At 35.3% G+C, this 19,708-nt stretch overlaps 1 protein-coding gene across 5 annotated transcripts in view; it reads right to left on the bottom strand.

Moving 5' to 3' along the window:
• Window positions 1–19,708, bottom strand: part of LOC107509862 (cyclic AMP-dependent transcription factor ATF-7) — a 70,641-nt gene that overhangs the window by 41,703 nt on the left and 9,230 nt on the right. For 3 of the 5 annotated variants that reach the window (XM_016142750.2, XM_016142751.2, XM_016142754.2), the window contains exon 2: window positions 12,742–12,810. The exons of 1 other annotated variant lie outside the window; for it this stretch is intronic. In XM_016142750.2, coding sequence (XP_015998236.1) covers window positions 12,742–12,789 — 48 coding nt within the window. In that variant the 5' untranslated portion in view covers window positions 12,790–12,810. Of the gene's footprint in view, window positions 1–12,741; window positions 12,811–19,708 lie in introns of those variants that run through there. One more of the 5 variants, XM_036236047.1, reaches the window with a different exon arrangement.

The following is a 19,708-nucleotide window of genomic DNA, read 5'->3' as shown; positions in this document are numbered from 1 at the left end:
TAGAACACAGAGGATTTTTAGGGGAGTAAAATACTCTATATGATAATATAATGATTGATACATGTCATTATACACTTGACAAAACCCATCAAATGTACAACACGAAGAGCGAACCCTAAGGTATACTATGGACTTTGAGTGATTATAACAAGTCAGTGTAGGTTAATCGGTTGTAACAATTGTACCACTCTGGTGGGGGATGTTGATAATGGGGGAGGCTATGCATACGTGGAGGAATGGAATATAAATATGGGGACTCTCTGTACCTTCTTCTCAGTTTTCCTGTGAACTTAAAAGAGCTCTAAAAACAGAAAAGTCTTTTAAAAAATTGACAACCACTAAGTAAAACAGCTTGTCACACATTTATTCTCATAGAGTGCTCAGAAAAAAAAGCCTGAAAAATTAAGCCTGAAGCAGGGTACTCATTGCTTATTAATCTAATGTTAAGACAGAAAAGCACAACATAGCAGAAAATCCAGCTTCCAAGCCATAATTGTTGTCTTTTTCACAGAACTCCAATCCAATTATGCCCTAGCTGCTGATTTTTCTATCACCACTTTCCTTTTGTTTCAGAGACAGCATTCACGACCTTCTGTTCATGCGGTAAGGAAAAAAAATCGCTTCCCAGAAAGGCTTATCCCACTGCATTTTACTAGATAAAGAAAAAACAAAAAGCTACTTGACTCTGACAAGCTGATTACTGTCTGTGGAGGAGTAAAATGCGTCCCTTAGGACTAAGAGAATAGCCAACAAGGTACAATATGTTCAAACCTTAACCACTGCCTCCGCCAAGAGCTGCTACATATGTGCACACTACTCTCTCTCCTCTGAGAACTCATATGTACATAACTGAAAGTGTAAGCCTCCATAAGGCCTTGTCTGGCTAGTTTCAAATACATGTAAAGTGCAAGAATGCTGAAATAAAGTCTCCCCTTTCCACTTTTGCAATTACCTAGGTAAAACTTAGAAGGGAAGAAAAGGAAAGGCCAAAGAGGAAATAGCTGAATTGTTGAATCTAATATGGTACCTTATAAACATATTTAGACACCTAGACCCCTGAACATTTTACAGTAACCACTGTTATTGTCATCTCCCAATACAGCCTAAGTGGACACGGTCTCTTCCTGAGTCCTAAGAAATATCTTGAAACTGAAGTAAAATGTCTAAAGTTATGAATACAGTGAAAAAATTAATGCACACAGATTGCCACTGTGTTGAAAAATAATGCTCACTGAAGTGATAGATGTCTGTCATACTATCTACACTCCCTGGTATTATGCGGCTAACTTCACCTATACACCACAACCGAGATCTTTAAAATTATCTCAGCAACTTTTTTCACCTGATACAAGTAACTGATGCCAGTTAAATTTTCATTTTGTTTTTATTTTGAGAACAGAGACACAAAGTAACTGAAGTTTAGCATTAAAAGGGAGCATTAAAACTTCAAAAGAAAGTATCTGTCTTATTAAGCTCTCACTGTCTGATAGCAGCCAAGTTTGTAGTCTATGTTCGACAGGTTGCTGCTCTGAATCACCTTTCCGCTGTATTCATAGTTTTACAGGAACTCCTGGCAGGGGACACACACACACACACACACACACACACACGTACACATACACAACTAACTGGTCTGTCCAAGGCACCCAGCAAAATAAACAAATGAGATCTTTGGACACATAGAGTGATCATCTTAGTAGTTTGTGTACTTGCCTAATAAGGCATTCTCAGCTCTGAAGCCAAGAATTTGACTTCATGGTCAGAAGACAAAAAGACAAGACTTCAGTCAGATATTTCCTGCAGTTGAATACAGTTAATGTCACATAGTCCACAATTATACAATGAATCAATATCAGAATCAAGAAGGAAAAAATATATTTTAAGCAACTCTCCAGTAAAAGATAAAGACATTAAGATGAAACATACAAAAAATCTCTTTACTATAAACATCCACCATGAGTCTCTAATCTCTTTTGATCCTGTGTAGTCTACATATTTTTATCACAAATTATTTCACATAAATATTTCCATGTATCTATTTAGTCATAGATTTTCACTTCCAATGATAAATTAAACCTCTGCTGTATTAACAGACCATAGTTTGTGTAAGGGAAAAATGAAAGGGCAGATATATGGAAGTGTTATGAAGTCAAAGGAGAGGATGTGAAATATGAGTGAAGAAGAATTTTATTATTCAAAAGGTAAGACCCTCCATGTAGTCTAATGTCAAAAATGTCAGAGAATAAACAAGCTACCAATCACTGGGCAGATTATACATCTCCCTACACTGTTAACATACTTCGAATCATACCTTAATTCTGCCTTAGTCATAATAATTCCTCTTGTTACCAATTAAATATGGTAGTTATTATAACAAAAGCTGCATTACTACATGGCACTATACAAAGCAAATGACCCGGATACCATTCTTTGCATCTGGAAACTTACAGCCATAAAACTAAGATGGGGAAGAAGGAAATATGAATTAGGAAGTGATGCAGTCTAGAATGCACAAAGATGATACTACAATGCTTCTTTGGGCCTACTAGTATGCTATGAATTTTAGGTTCCAGCTTTCTAGCTCTATCTACATTTCTTATTGGTCAAAAATTTTCTTTTCCATCTTAAAATCATGTCCCTGCTACAAAACGATGGTTGTTTATCTCACAGAGAGTTAGACATATTTCGGCAGCATTCCCAGGCAGATTTAAAAAAAAAAAAAAAAAAAAAAAGACATTATAGATTAAGGCTGAGGCAGTTACAGAGAGGTCTCTTCATTTTAGTAAGCATTCTCATCTTTTTGTAAAGGCAGAGCTCAGCAGCCGATCCAACTCTCTAGTATGGCATCCAGATGCCTAGATCAGCAACAGACTATAGCTAGGATGTACTTAACTGATTATATTTGGCCTATTTACCAAAAACCACTACTTATTCATTTTTTCTTCCACTAGATATGCATATTTTATGTATATGAAAGAGAATAAGGAAGCAGTTTAGACTAGTAGTTAGGAGTGCTGGTCTGGAGTCTTTTTGTATTACAGCTCCATCACATAATATTGAGTGATCTTGTACAAATTATTTAACCTCTCTGAGCCTCAGTTTTCTCATCTGTAAAATAGGGATATTATATCTCCCCTTAAGGAATTTCTAGGATTAAATAAAATAATACCTGTAAAGCACTTTTCCACAGTTCATGATAAGAGCTCAGTTTTTATTATTATTGCTGCTGCTGCTGTTATTATTATTACACTGATAAAGTTAAACAATTTTCTTTATAATTTGTTCTCTCTCATTACCCCCATATGATCCCCTGGGTGGAAGACAATTTTCTTGAACATTATATAAACACAACATTTCCTCCAAGTTGTATGTGTATTTATGTGTACGTGAGTTGTTGGCCTGCACTAATTATGTTAATCCTGAACACCATGCCATAGAGCCTTCCCTAGGCTAATGTTCATTTTACCAGAGTCATTTTGGTTCAGTAAGTATGGAAATTAAATTAGTATTGAGGTCAAGATTGAAAGATTCTCATATGCAGCCAAATCTGCAAGATAAAGAGTTAATATCTCTATGAAAAGAGACCTTACCCAATACCAGGTAGTTTAAATTCTAAGTAGATAGGAAACTTGAATTCTAAAACTAGAGAAATGAGGTCACTCTCCTTCCTCCATATTTTATCAATCTAAATTTTCCAGAGCAGGAAAAAGAAGAAATCTCTCTCTTTTTCTATCCAAAGAGAATTAAGTTGCTTCCAGTGTTTACTAGGGCCATGCCTAAGGATTTATACTTCTCGACTAGCTTATAGAAGAAAGTTAAGATATCCCAAAATGAGACAAAGAAGTAAATGTTATTTCTGACATCCTCATAAGTCGCCATGTCTCCTTTGCTTGGGGGCCATTCCACCTAAGCCAGTTCTTATCTACTAGCCTCTAAACCCAAATGAAAACTTCCATTCCTGTATGTAGCCAAAATTACATCCGTGGTTAAACTAATTAACACTAAAGTATGAATTATAGCTTCATATTTTTTAAATAACTTATTAATTTACATGAATCTAAATGTAGACGTACAAAGGGTTTATTTTTGGATGGGGAATCCTTCCTGTTTATCTTTTTGATATACTGATTTTTTTCAATCATATATATATAAGGCTACCCATGGGAGGGAGGGAAAGGAGAGACTTAATAGTCCTCAAGCTCGACAGAAGAAAAGGGTTCTACTTCCTCTTGCTTCACCCAGCCCTAATACCCTGACTCCACAGATATAGCCACATTCAGTGTTCATCCTGTCTTTGCTCTGAACACCTAGAATCAGTAAAGAGTTACTAGGCAAGCCCAATCTTTTAAAATCAAAGAGAGAATAAAGGCTGGCCACTTAAATCTCTGGATAGACTCTTGGACTTTTAGAGGGACAGTGGATCTGTGACCTCACATGTCTAATTTTCTCTCCCCATTTGTCCAGCTATTCCCAATCGCATGGTTATCTGCTTACAACTTAAAAAAAATTAGAGGACTGCACAATTCTAACTATATGATATTCAGAAAAGGCAGAACTATGGAGATAGTTAAAAGATTAAAGGAGTTAGGGGTATGGGAGGGAGAATGAATGGGTGATTTTTAGGGCAATGAAACTATTCTATACCATATTGTACTGGTAGACACATGTTATTTCTTATTATATATTTGTCAAAACCCATAAAATGTATAGCACAAAGAGTGAACTCTAATGTAAACTTTAGTGAATAATAATATATCAGGATTGGCTCATCAGTTTTAACAAATGTACCACAATAAAACGAGAGTAGTATATGGGAACTCTGTACTTTACGCTCATTTTTTTTTTTCTGTAAATGTAAAAACTAATCTATTTTTTTTAATCAGAGGAAGTACTGGTTAATAATTCCCACCAGGTACAATGGCTAATAAGAGTAAAGATAAGCTGTATAAGAGGAAAGCAAAAAGTAAAAAATTAGACTATATGGCTTGATCTCAAATTGCAGAGGACAATAATCAAGGGCAAGGAAAGAGGCTTGCGGAAGTGAGGGAAAGAGAGAAAGACAACCTCACACAGCATTTTCATAATGACTACTGTGCAAAAACTAAAGCAAATGTTATGTCCCTCAGAGAAAAAGAAGAGAAGCCAAGCTAAAAGAGGCATTGAACTACTCAGCAGAAAAATTTCCACCATTAAGCCTCTGGCATACTTACGAGTGTCACCCTGATACCTTTCCTCGTGGCTAAGAAATCAGTTTGTCATTGTAACCAAATCTGCAATCTGTGCTGGTGCCAATCTTTATGGCAGACTGAAGTATTTTTCAGGAAAATCGAGGGATAATTGCCCAATAGCAAAAGAAGATCTGACCCTTGGGGAAAAAAAAGAGGTGTTCCTTTTGCCACAGGATGATTCTCTCTGGAATAACATTAATGGCTCTTCGAGAGACATGTCTTTGATAAGCAGAGCTGCAATTCTGACAGCCAATCTGCTGAATGCCAAACAGAGCACTCAAGCTTTCTACAATGACTCAAAGGACATGGCAAGTCTGCAGATTTATTCTGCAGATTTTCCCTGCAGAGCTACTCAAGTTTTTCAAAGGCAAAAAGGAAGAACTCTTTCCTTCCAATCCAGGGAATTGCAAATTCCACCTGGGATCTAAAGACAGAACTATGTTTGCTCAAAATCTGACATCATTGATGTGAACAACAAGATTTAAAAGCAGGAATGATGGCCAGCATTTTTAAATTTTAGTCTTTAGAGCAGAAGTTGGTTCAGCTCTTCAATCTGCCAGCAGAATCAGAAGCCACACAGGGCACATGGTGTGCCAGACTGGGAATGGGCTAATTTTACAAAATTCATTCTCATTCTCTCTGTACTTTCACGTGACAACTGCATAAAGTCTAGATTCTTATCAAAGCACAATCTTAGGTAGCGTAGTTCACTGCACAAAAAAAATTCAAAGTAAAACACAAAGGCATTATTACAAAAATATAAACCCCAAAGCTTCCATCTTTTCTTCATGATGCTTTCCTTCTTGAAATCCTATCCTTAACCTGATAAATGTGTGGGAGATTTAAAAAGCAAAATCTACCTATAACAAACTATTAATAGCAGCATTTCTCCCTCACAATTTGTATGTCATTTCATGTCATTTCTTCAAGATGAGATTTTAAAAAAGAAAAGCTTTCTACACATCCTAATTCGAAAGTAGCAGCCATTTGCTACAATTTATAGGACAGTCCCTCTGTGGTTAAATAGATTTAACCATCAACAAACAAAAGGAAACTAGGCTTGAGAATTAAGATATCCAATGTCTATTTAAAACCTTTTTGTTATGACAAATAAAGAGAAGACTAAACAACACTAAAATTTAGAGGTAATCAGTTCTATTTTGATTTTGAAAAATATGTATTGCTATATTAAGCAAACACCCCGAAATAGGTATTGGAGCAAGGGGATTAGTAATAGCAAAATATAGCCCAAAAAATTATAAGCAGAATAAATTTCCCCCCAAAAAACAAAACATATAACTCTTTTTACAAAAATGAATAAAAAGATGACAAAAATAAAGATGTTTTGCTTTATAAACAATATTGGCAAACAATATATGTCAAATATTTAAACATAACTAAAAGTCTAAAAATTTAGCTAAGTAAATAACTAAGTCTTTATTAATATAACTATAAATCCTTTCAAAGGGGTTTATCATTTGGTTATAAAGACTCAGTTAAGATCACGACCTGGCTCTCACCAAACTCAAGCTCAAGAGGCTTTTCTTATATTATAAAGTCCAATTTAAAAGGGGCATTGGGTTTTATTTAAGTTACTGCATATGGTTAAAAAGCTTAAGTTTACATCCTTTGAGCAGAACATGGATGCTCTCTTTCTTCTCCTATGAAAAAGCTTCCAGAGCATCTCTTGCACCTTGTTTCATAATGCGCAATTTATTGGCATTTTGTTTCCTTTCTAAATGGCCAGGAGGGAAGAACAGCTCCACAGCCACTGTGTGTGGTTAGTAATGATGCTTTTACTTGTCATTGTACAAAGCCTGTTAAATATTTACAACACAGACAGTACTATCTAAGTCCTAAACACCCAGTTGTGAGTTTAAATTTTTTTAGAAATAAATCTATGACAAGTTTTCCCCAGCAAAACGCCAGAAGACTTTACTAACAGCTTCAAGAGACCCAGAGGGTCCAGAGGAGCAGTTATAGGCCATCTGGTGATTACTTATTATTATTTATACAGCACTGTGGATATACACACAGATGTGTTATGAATCCGCATACAGAGTAGGCCCTAACAAGGGCTTCAGACAAAATGGGACTGCTGAGCAAGTCAATCTGCATTAAAGAAACACGCTAACCAGAGAGAGGGAGCACACTGGCTGTTCTTCAATCTGCTGCATTAGCTGGAAGAGTATTTGATAAAATGAAGAATTCTATATAATGATGACAATATCTTGTAAGTTAACAACTTATGTATATACGGTTTTGCAGGGGTGGCAAATGAGGGATTAATGAAGGATAGCCTCTCAGATCCAGAAGCACTTTATAAACTCGGCAGTTTGTAAAAAAAGGGACTAGGAAAGAGTCCCTCTCGTAACTTAGGAAGAACTGAGATACGATAATACAGGAATTTTTTATTTTTTTATTTTTATCACGAATGCTATGAGAACAGTTCCTGGGCTCCTGTTTCAAATGTTAAGTCAAAAAAAACCAAGAGATAATAACTGAAAAATTTTACCTTAATTTTTTGGGTATAGCTACAATTAGGTTCATGCAGCTTTTCTTTTCTCTCTCTTGCTCTCTCTTTTTTTTTTTTCTGGCAGACTGGAACAAGGATGCTTTTAATCTACTATACTTTTAGTAACATAATAATAACTATAATGTGAAAAACTAAAATAATCAACCATATGTTTCTAAGGACAAGTGTCAAGAGTGCCAGATCTGATGCTTTAAAACTTGGATTTAATTCCTTGTTCTTAACACCTCCACATTTGCTTTTATCCCAGTCCCGGTTTCATCTACACAATACCTAACTTTCAAGGTTACATAAAACTGCAGCATACTCAGACTAGACCAAAAGTTATTGCAAAATCAACATATTAGTACAAAAACAAGGTTAGCATTTGGCCTAATTGTGTATAATGCAGTGTATTTTCAGCTGCCTGTCAGCATGCAGGCACTCTTACCAGATGGGAACTGAATGAATTATTGAATGAAATATGAATTATTAAATAAAAATTTGAATTTTTTTAAACTCTTGGCAGGGGGTGAGGAAGAAAGGCTTGTCTGTTTGCCTGAAATTGCCCTCACCTGTCGAAGCATGTAAAGATAGCATATACCACCACAAATGGCATTTACTGACCAGAGCCATTTCTTCCCTTATTATTTTTCAATTCAAGATGCTCCCTTAACATAAAGAATCAGTAATCAGCACCAACCCATCCTTCCTTCCTTTTCTTTTGTGCCAATGCCAGGTAATAGGGAAACTTGCCAAAGGGACAGAATTAAAAATCCAGAATCCCATAGTACAAGTATGGCCCATTTAATGGGAGGGCTGGGATAACAGATATAATCTCTATAGATTCGTGTTATACAGGCAATAAAACATATACCTTTGTAGCATGCCAGCATTTAACCAATCATAGAAGCTATTTGTTGCCTCATATATTACGAAGCAATAGAGATTTAAGGGATAATGTTCATGGAGGCAGAGGATACAAAGCAATAAACAGCATTGGAGGTTGGTTAAATGCCACTGAAGCCAGGACTACAGCATCATAAACATTATTCCTACTATATTACAAGATAAGGAGGTATAAGAAGCTGCCCTCAATCCCACCACAACTAGAGCTCTACTGCTATTCTTGGCCTTAGAAAGGGAAAATGGGCCCTGGAGGTCTATGTTCATGTCTCAGAAAGGTATGAACAGAACCCCCAATTTGTACCTAAATGCTCTCTGGGAGAAGAAAAGATCTGGTAGTAGATATCCCCCGGAGAACAAAAAAAAAAAAAAAGAGTAACAGCCCTTCGGGGTTACACAGGACAGAAAAACAGTCAAAGGATTTTTCCTTAAAAGGACAGAGCTGATATCAAGTGGTTATGACAGAAACCTTCCTCAATGGCTAATGATGGGATGATACTAACTGTCCATTAAGTAGTATCTATCTCCTCAGAGGAAATGTGTTCCTGTTCTTAAGGAAATAGACATTCTAAGTAATAAGCTTATATGACCAGCTTCTGCTCAAAGACTTGATTATGGTAACCATAAGACTACTTAAATATACATAATTTGTACTACAAACCAGTGTCTATGCTTGAGATGGAGGTATAAGAATATGGAATTGGTTGACTGCTGGTAATAAAAATTAGACAAAAAGCATCTAGAGGGTAAGTTATCTAACCACCCACATGAAATAACATCTCAAATTCAAGATTACTGACAGACGTAATTATTCCTGCTTCCACATACAATAGAACTTTATAATCCACTTTCAAATAAAAGTGTCCCCCAAAGCATCAAAAACTTATAAGATTTCCTCGATTCAGCACCAAACTATATTTCTATTATTTTAAAAATAACACACAGGCAAAGCCATTTTATAGTCACGATGTTTTTAAATAGATGCTAACTTATAAACATCAGAAACCCATACAACTGAAATTCAACCAGCCCTTTGCCACATGGAATCTCAGGCACTACTGCCATAATAACAATGACCCATTCTCTGGAGACAGTTCTATTAACTATTCCTGCTGCCACATTCCATGGAGAAGTATGAGCAGGAATATTGCTTTCCCTGAATTCTTGTTCATGAGGGTGATGAGGCCTTAAGAGAAACAGAGTCTCCACCGGAGAATAGGAATGAGAAGGATCAAAAAACCCTATCACCTGTCTTTTCAGATAGAATGTAGAGAACACAACCTTCGGCAGCCATCTTATTTTTAAAAAGTACATGCAGCATATTTAGAACTCAGCTGTGTCACATCAGACTTACTGTTGGGAAGTGGATCATGAACAGAATCCAAAAATAACAGCCATTAAAGACCTAGCAACCAAAACATGTTTACGTATCCATTGAAAGCCTGGTGGTTTTGATTATATGGTGGAAAGCACAATCAACTAGTCTATTTTAGGTGAATTTTCCTTTCACATTCCCTTAATATTAAGGCATAAGATGATTTCTGAGTTTAGGGGTACACAGAGTAAAGTCTGGGCAGGGAGCAGATATTGAAAAAATACAAAGTTCCTATAGTTTTGTTTGTTGGTTGATTTTTAAGAACAGTGTCTTGCTTTATAATTTGCTTTCATTCTTTCTTCCTCAGACAGAAGCTGCTGATTTTTGAGATTTCTATAGCAGTAAGTACTAAACCATGCCTTGCAAAAATTATCACAGTCCTTATTACCCTTCCTGGGACTTACAGAACCTTTTTACTCTTCTACAATTTCTGGAATAAAGAATTTAAATCAATGACAGTGGACAATAGCTTCAAGGCCTCGAGGTAGCTCTAGAATGAAACCATTTTCAAGGGATATAAGGAAGTTGGACTACAGGCCAAGGGTAGTTCACTTTACCAAATTTATCTCCTTTATCAGATTTTCGCTACTTCATATAACACAAAGCAATCACAGGAAATCTTGTAGAGATCTCACTCTATAGTTATTTGTTACTAGGTAATGGGAGAAACTGGGAGGGAGACTAAATACAACTAAAGAAAGAACTACAATCTCACCTGACCACAAAGTATTAACATGCAAAAAGGTAAAAAAATCAGGCTACCTTCAAAGCTTTACATTGCAGCCTTCTATTCTTCCTCTATGAAACAAGTAACTTGAATCCAAAAGAAGGCAGCCATCTCCCTGAGTTCTGCACTCAATGAGGGAAAAAAAAATAGGAACTATGCCAGAGATTATAATAAATCCTAATAATCAAAATACCAATTCGGAAATGAGAGGGAGAAGTTAAGGGAAGGAAAGGGTTTATGGTAAATAGAACACAACGATATAAGAAGGAACCAAAGTAAAAAGTCCCTCCTGTTTTCCTACCTCTAGTCCAAAATATAAAACAAAAACACAGAATCAAATACAAAACTCTTTGGGAGCTCTCAAATTTCAGTGAAAATTACTCTCTTCTGATGAGACAGCCTGAAGAAACCCTATTTATTTCTTTCTACCTCTGAGAGCTTAAAAGATGCTTTTCTTGTGTATTCCTTTATTTTTATCATCCATTTTTATTTTTCTAAATCCTTGTCTGGGTGGTTTGAGGCATACAGCATATAAGACGGGGTACAGGTGTTGTGTAGATTACATAGTAAATGAAGAAAAATAAATTTAAGTATGAGAAAAGTAAATCTTACACCAAAAATGCAGATTTTTAAAGTAAAAGAGTAATGAAAAAGGTACCAGGTATCGATTATGGGAGTCACATTAAATACTCTTACCAGTGAATTCATAAAAAAAATTTGGAGGGATCAGATTCAGATATACACTGCAATGAAGCTGTCTGAAAAGTGAAACATATTTACCCTATTTTTCAAAGTGGCTTCTATTGAAAAAAATTAAATATGAAACACATGGGGGAAAACATGCAGTCAACAATAAAGCTGAAAACTTTGACAAGGAAGGAAATACTCCCTGCAATACTGAATCCTTAGAATACAATGACTTTTTTAGTCTTTTCTGAAATTTTCAGCATTTACTGAAATTTGAAATTGTCCTTCTGCACATTTCCTATCATGACCCCCATCTCATCCACCTCTCAAATTCCAATTCTTAGGAATCTCTGGAACTTAACTCTTCTTTTTGTCTAAGCATTTACAATGTTTAATAGAACTAGTCTGCAATCTCACATGCCACCAGTAAGTGTCACTGGACAGTCACATGACATATTCCTAACTGAACAAAAATTCAACCTTTCAGGTTCCATAAAATCAATTCATGAAGGCAGATAAAATTTTCTTTGTATTCCTTTCCTTGTTCTTTGTGTAACATGGTGGTAGAGGAGGGTTTAGGAAGAAGAATTAAGAGGGTGTAAAATGGAGGGGGGGTAGTTTCAAAAAACTTCTTTATTAAAAAACTATATGAGGAAAAATATCCGACACGTAATATACACATATGCAAACAATAACGAGGCAGCTAACATATAGAACAAGGTTTTTCATGGTGTCAGACAGGGAAAATGGCTGAGAAGTCTTGCAGTTTATATATTGCTGTGCAATCTCAGATTCTATGATGGATTTGTCTTTCCTAGATAGATGTCTGCCTTAGCTGCTAAAAATGATTTTCTGAATCAACAGTTAAAAGAAACATTTTTTTTTCTTATTTAAAAATCCAACAGACTCTGCCAATAGGGGTTAACGATGAATAGGTGCATTCTCAGCTGCCTATCCAAATGTGTTAAGCTGACTTTTATATCCATGAAGGTTGAGGAGAAGGTATTTCTTAACTTGCTTTGTATTTAGATGGATAGGTTTAGGAGAGAGCAACATGCATTCCTCAACACGGTATGTTGGGAAACAAACACCAGTAGCATAACAATATGAAAGAAAGCAAGGCAGATTTCATTACGGTAGAGTGCCTATACTTCCTCATAACTTGGATTTACACACTGCAAATCCTCTGATCTGATTACCTCCAGTGATCACATAAAGTGCCAGCTTTAAACTCTTTCCCTTAGTGATAAAACAGCCACTTTGATTCACAACAAGACATTCACAATAAAGTATATTGTAAACGTACCTGTCCACAGCCTGGGGCATTGCACACAAACGGTCTGTCGTCTCCCATATTTCATATAGCAGAGCAGAGCTGAGGAGGAGGAGGTAGGGGGAAAAGTTATGTTAAATATGCTGGAGTTTAAAAAAAAAAAGTGCTTCAAAAATATCAAGCCTAGAAACAGGTGTTCCAAGAATGCCATCTATCAAAGCTGTAAACACAGGCTACTTTGGGGAGACCCATTAGACAAGTGGCATATAATCTACTCAAATGAAACTTTTAATTAGAAAAGTTTTAACCTAAAGTCAAGGAATTTCAAATCTCTTGCTAGATTTTCTTTTCTGCCACAGTATACAACACAGTCTGCTGAACTACAACCAGTATAGTTAGTTCCCTATGTTGATAAATCCACTGAATGCTTGATGCGGAAGCCATATTTCTGAAGTAGAGAAGACCAAAATTTGTCATTTAATTAATTAAGGGATTATAGGAGGGGTGCTCCATTTTACAGGGCCATAATCTGGCTCCCTGGTGTATAAACTACGAGACTGTTGGCAAGGGCCATTTATCCCAAATTATTGCCAAAGAAAACAAAGCACCCATCCTATTGGGCTGCACAGGAAATGATTTTCATTAATAAAAAATAAAAATAAAAACCTTCTCTCCCCACTGGGAGCCTCCTCCCCACCCCCAATCGTCTGTGGCAAATGGAGAAATATCGGTGCCCTTCCCCCTCTGATTCTATTTATGGCTAGGTTTTTAAACGCAGCAATAAAACAAATGTCGACTCTTTGGGGGTTTACTGGGTGAATATGTTCCGGCTGTTTGTGCTTCTCTCGGCCACAGTTCTTGGGCTGCTCTGTTGTAGCCAACAGATGTGTGCTGCTGCAGGGGATAAAGAAATGGCACTAAAAGGCATCACCATCTATCCTCTTCATTTCTCTGAAGAATTTAACAGGACTTATGCTGTTGTTGTTTTTAATTATTGAAGCTGAACTTTTGAAATGCTGATTGGAATTCTTTGTCAAAGAACAATAATTCTAATATGAATGTGTTGGGAAAACACCTCATATCCCTCCTACGAATAAAAATAGAGGTGGAGATGGATAAAAATTAGAAATGCAAGAAGATGAAACATTATTTTGAAAAGGTGGAAGAAAAAAAGAAGGGGACAAAAAACATTCTTTATAAACTCTTAAAGGACATTTTCAAACATCCTCTATAAGAGAGAAAGATATTTGAAAGAATATGAACGACAGAAGGTGAAAGAGGAAAAACAGCAACTTGAATATGCCTAGAAACGTCTTCAGAATTGTAACCAAATTTCGGATTTTTATATTGGAGATAAACCAAAACGTCAGGCCTGCGTTAAAAATAAAATGTTAAAGTGCTAGGTTAGATCAGGTAATCAGAAAACCATGCTTAAAACTCAGAGGGTAGCTAGGTGACCTCTCTTCAACTCTCTTAAGAATCTGGGGTTGGAAACCAGTATTTCTGGTAGTCTGATCAGTAAATTCCACAACTAATGGGTGTTTAAAATTGTGGGGTACCCCGTAAAATAGAAAGGGCCTCTTAGTCATCTTTCAGTGTGATAGTAACAGGGTCTAACTGTGAAAAAACTGATGCTGCAGCATTGCTGTAATGGAAGAGAGACTGTATGTACCTAGGTGTACACAGATTTATATCACATTTAGCCAGGATAAATTGCTTCAATAAATTCTCTTCCTAGGAGAGGCCAGCTTGAGCTGATGATTGGGTACTGGGAAAATGAGAGCTTTATTCTTCTTTACACAGCCTCAGGACAAGGGGTTTTTTTGGTTTGTTTGGTTTAAATACATGATGACTTTTTAGCACTTTCTGGAACTACAACATAGTACAAAAATAAATATAAGTAAATAAAAGTAAATAAGTGCACAAACTAAAGCCATTATGGCTGAAAACTCGAAGCATTTCTAGAAAGCAATTTATCTCTGGAAAAATTCCTAACAACTGCTGTGCTGGAGATAATTTCGATTCCTATTCCCAGAACCTGCTTTCCTAATATAATCATGAAATGAGAATTTTATTTCAACAAGGTCCTTTAATATATTTTCAACCAAGCAGTAAAGTACAAGGACCAGAGAAGATACAAGGACTAAGCAGAATTCCTTATTTTTACCTTGACTCTGTTATTTGAAGCTATTTTCTTGGTTTTCTACCTAGAGAAGGTAAAGGGTCTTGGCTGAGGAGTGGAGCAGCATTGGCATAGGAAATGATTAAATAAATAATTTCTGGAATGGTTTCCCTCAAATCACAAAATTTAAAATTTAACCTGGTTTTGTACAATCACGTCACAAGATACGTCTTCCATATTTTTTTAATTGCATGCTTACTTGGAAATAGAGATGAAAAATCATGACTTTCTAAAAGCAATTTAAGGGTAGGAGGCAAAAACAAGTTGAGGGGAGGGAAAGCATTAAAATATAACAGAAGCATTTTAAATATTCTGACAGTCACTAACTAGGATTTCCTGCTTCCTTCCCAATGTGCTGGCTTTTGTTTGCCATTTTCACCAAAGAGAGATCACAATGGGAGGAAGGAGGCCCTTTTTCTTAAATACTCACAATCACTCTTAAATCATTCATTCAATCTCTTGCCCCTTTTCTTTTCCATCATTCTGATGTTTTCACTTTAAAGCACTTTGTCTTTTTTAAAAATTAAATATTTAACAAAAATAATTATCTGTCTTACCTTTTAAAAAATTTCCAGCTAACATTTAAAATATTGTTTCCTCTCCAGTCTGCTGAATCAATTGCTATGTATAAAGAATGCCATTGCTTATTTGATACTTAAAACAAACTTCTAATTATAAGAGGTTAAATTGATACCCCTTCAAAAACAAAAAGCAACACATTTCTGAAGCATAAACAGATTGAGATGAAAGGTAAAATCTTGAATAATGATGTTGCTATTCACTAGAATTTAACTCAGCCCATTTGTTAACTGTACTGTTTGACAAGGAGATCACGTTGTCTGGGCATAGCACTCATGACTGTCCTCTGCTTCTTGATCTTCAGGATGAAACCAAAGCATTTCATAGAACTAAGCAATAAATGACAGGCAAGAGAAACACATTTAGAGACAGCTCCAAGGGAAATGAGATGCTTTCAGTGGAGATCTTAAAACAGGGGGAAAAAAATGCATAAAAAGGCTGTCCTAGAGGCCAAGTCTGCCAAGGAACACATAAACGATAAAAATTAGTATTTACTCAAAAAAAGGAGAGAGTTATCTGAATGCTAGGAAGGAAGTGAAGAAAATCCAAAGTTTAGAGTATGATTTTTAATTACTGGGATAATTTGATAAAATCTATGTTAAATAGTTTTGCCATAGCTAGAAGTACAACCTAAAATGGTCAATGTGCAAATAAAAAAATTGATTCTCTCATTATGTATGTGTAGCTTTTTTTTTTTTTTTTTTTTTTTTTAAATAAAATGAAGATAGAGTCTGTTACTGAGGTCCACAAATTCACTTCTCTGGACCTGGTTTAATGTGATTAACTGATGTTAATAAGATGGCTCAACTTTCAGTGAGGAATAAAAGCCATGTACAAACACACCGAAGAGCCTGGTCTTAGGTTCCGAATAACAAAAAGCAGATAATGCTAGGTGCAAAAAATGAGAAGGGCATATGTACCATAAATATCAAAGGTTCATGAAAATCTAGAAAGGGTTCAAACTAGCTATCATTCATTCATTCAAAAAACATTATTTAGGGACTACTAAGTGCCAGGTAAAGTGCACATAAAAAAGACAACATGCCTTTGTAAAAAAAAAAAAAAAAAAAAAAGGAGGAGGAGGAGGAGGAGGAAGAGGAGGAGGAGGAGGAGGAGAAGAAGAAGGAGAAGAATCACTCATCTGTGTCAAAGAAAAACCAGAGCTAGAGAGTAAAGTGGTAAAATAAGGATTTTATTCAGGACTATTGCAACAGGGGAAGAGACCTCAGTATAGAACTGGACTTAAATCCAGCATGGGTAAGTTGGAATTTATAGCCAAGCACCAGGATCAGGTGTTGGTAGATGGAAAATTACTAAAAAGAAACATGAGGGGAAGGGGATTTTGGCTAAACTGACCTAACAGGATTCTTGCTGAAGACAGGCCAGGGTGAGCAGATAAGAAGGTGATCAGATATCGAGGGTGGGGGGATTCTTGCTAAACCTGGATTTTTAAAAGGAAGTACATAGATGGGCCTAAAAGAAGGTTCAGGAGCCTGACTAAAATTTGGACAAGCAAAGAATCTTTTTCACCCGGCATGAAAGATGCCAGGTAAGTGGAAAGAATGATGCCTTAATCTGTAAGTCAGAGGCGATCAGTGTACATATCAGATCCCTTCCTATTTCATTTATTCTTTAGTGATTTATCAAATTGTTTTGCTAGCAATTTCAGGGTATAAACGAGAACACAAAAAGTAGGGTTAACAGTCTTGGTAAAATATCTGAAAAGTAAGAGGTTTGAAATGGATAACTACAATTACTTTCTGGACCAAAAAGTAAATTTACTTAGTTTTAAAATTCATTAATTCATTAAATATTTTCTTCAGTGACTACCATACACTCTAGGCCCCAGCATTCAACAGTGAATGAGACAGACAAGGTTTCTACCCTCATATTGCTTATAGTCTAAAAGGAAGAGACAAATACTAAGAGACAAAGTAAACAAAATAATTTTAGATTAATAGCAAATAATTCTATGAAAGAAATGAAATAGTGATGTTAGTGATGAGGAGTGGACTACTTTAATTTCATGAATAAAAATAAAATGGCTGTATTATCTGTGACCAAAGGGGAATGAGGTTGAATATAGATATCTAGGTCAAAGCTTCTGGAAGCCTTTCATCTCACAACATACAACACAGGTGATGTTCAATAAATATTTATTGATTTAATCTGAAGTCGCTATTCAAGTATACTTTACTGAAATTTAACACTGATTTTCAAATTTTTGCAGAAAGCTGCTGGGAACACAAAACAATCACTGTGCAGGTATTTATGTACTTAAAGCTATACATATTTAAGACATAGTTAAATACATACTTACAACTACTTTGTGCCTAAGGTGCTTTATGTGACTACCTCAACCAATTCTATGCTTTTCTTATTCAAATAACATAGAGGAAGTTTATAGTTTTTGGTTAGTGTTAAAAATGGGAAGGAGGGAGGTATTTGTCAAGTTAACCCTTAACTGATCCTGGAAAACAAAACCTAGGCTAGCGCTGTTAAGATATATTTTTAAATATAAAAGAATGCTAGTCAAGAATGCAGCAGAAAGGACAGCTTAATTAATATAGAACTTTGGGGAGTATAAATTGAAACAATCCTTCTGGAAAATACTCTGGCAATATTTACATTAAGTATCTTAAAACGCTTTATATTTATGAATAAATCATTCTTCTTCTAGGACTTTCTAGGACTAAAACCAGAAACATGGACCATTTATATATTAAAATGTTCATCACGGTCATATTTATAAAGAATAAAACAGGAATTAAATTAAATGTTGAAGAAGAATGGATGAATATAAATTAAGATACTGCCTTACAATAGACTATATTTAAGTTGTTAAAAATAATGTTTCTGAAAACTATTTAATGATATGAAAAAATGCTATATATACATGGGGGGCCTAATGTAAAATTGCATATGCACTATAATTCCAAATCTATAAAAAAATGAACAAATTAATAAGCATAGAAAAAGATAAGGAAATTAACATAAATGTTAATAATGGTTATCTCTGGATAACAGTATTCCAGGTGACTTTTTATTTTCTTTGTACTTCAAGATTTTTCAAAGTCTCTACAATGCTCACAGGTTGCTTTTAATAAATCAAAAAAAATTATAATGTAATCTAATTATAAAAAAGAATGTTAATCAGCGTGACTTAAGTCTATCCGCATGACTCAAAAAAAACACATCTATGAGTTTTTAAAAAGGCCCAAATCTGCTAGGCTATTCTAAAGCACTAAATATTACATTTACAAACCATACAAAATTTGCTCATTCTCCACTAACAAATTAACTTTAAAACAGACTACCGGAAAAAAAAACTTTCTAAAATTATAAAGCTTCATATAGAAATAGACATGGTGGAAACTTAAACATATCGATACACAAGAGAAATCAAGCAGTTCAAGATAGTTCCTCCTTTGTTGCCTTCAAGGACCCATTTTCAGAATCCCATGAATGCTCCCTAATAATGAGTATTACTTATATTAAACACTTAGAAACTGCCCCAACTATCTGTCACAAAGGAAATAAAGAGATCTAAAACCAAGCTTAGTAGGTACTGAACGCCTTCCAGCTCAGCTATAAACAACCTAAAAATTTAGACAGGCACCCAAACAAAACTCTATGGGTTCCATTACCTTATGATACTAAAAAGAAAACAGCTATCTTCCAAGAACACAGTTCTGGATACTAAATTTCATACTCCAAGATAATTTAGCTGCTGCTAAACAAAGAGTACACACACTGAAGCTCTACACCACAGTGGTCTCAACATTTTATTCTCCATAGGATACTCAGTGCCACTGTGATCTGCATCGCATCTAGAAAAGGGAGATCCCCAAAAAAACATATGAACTGTGAGACTATAATGCAGGTTATAGGAACCCCAGAAAACAAAGAACACTCACATTTTGCTAGGTAGTAGATAATTTTGGAATTGAAATTTCTGTTCTTAATTCTGGGTTCATTTTCCACTGTTATCATTTAGCATAAAAACAGTTTAGAATATTTCATTAGTAGGTAAATCAACAGCCCCCAAAGGGTTATATAGAAGGCACATATATTATTATCATCTTATACTAAGTAGCCTTATTGTTTTATATCAAGGTTTTTGTAAAGCACTTTGCTAACCAACTTGAATACTGGTTGAGAGTTATAAAAGACTAATAGGCAAAAGAATAATAGGCAAAAGATGAGTCAAGAGGTTGAGACTGGCCTGGATCCTAGTTA

The sequence above is a fragment of the Rousettus aegyptiacus genome, unplaced genomic scaffold (genome assembly GCF_014176215.1).
Source record: "Rousettus aegyptiacus isolate mRouAeg1 unplaced genomic scaffold, mRouAeg1.p scaffold_m13_p_2, whole genome shotgun sequence".
Taxonomy (NCBI): domain Eukaryota; kingdom Metazoa; phylum Chordata; class Mammalia; order Chiroptera; family Pteropodidae; genus Rousettus; species Rousettus aegyptiacus.
The sequence above is the reverse complement of the archived record's forward strand: the minus strand, read 5'-3'. Positions and strand labels throughout refer to the sequence as shown.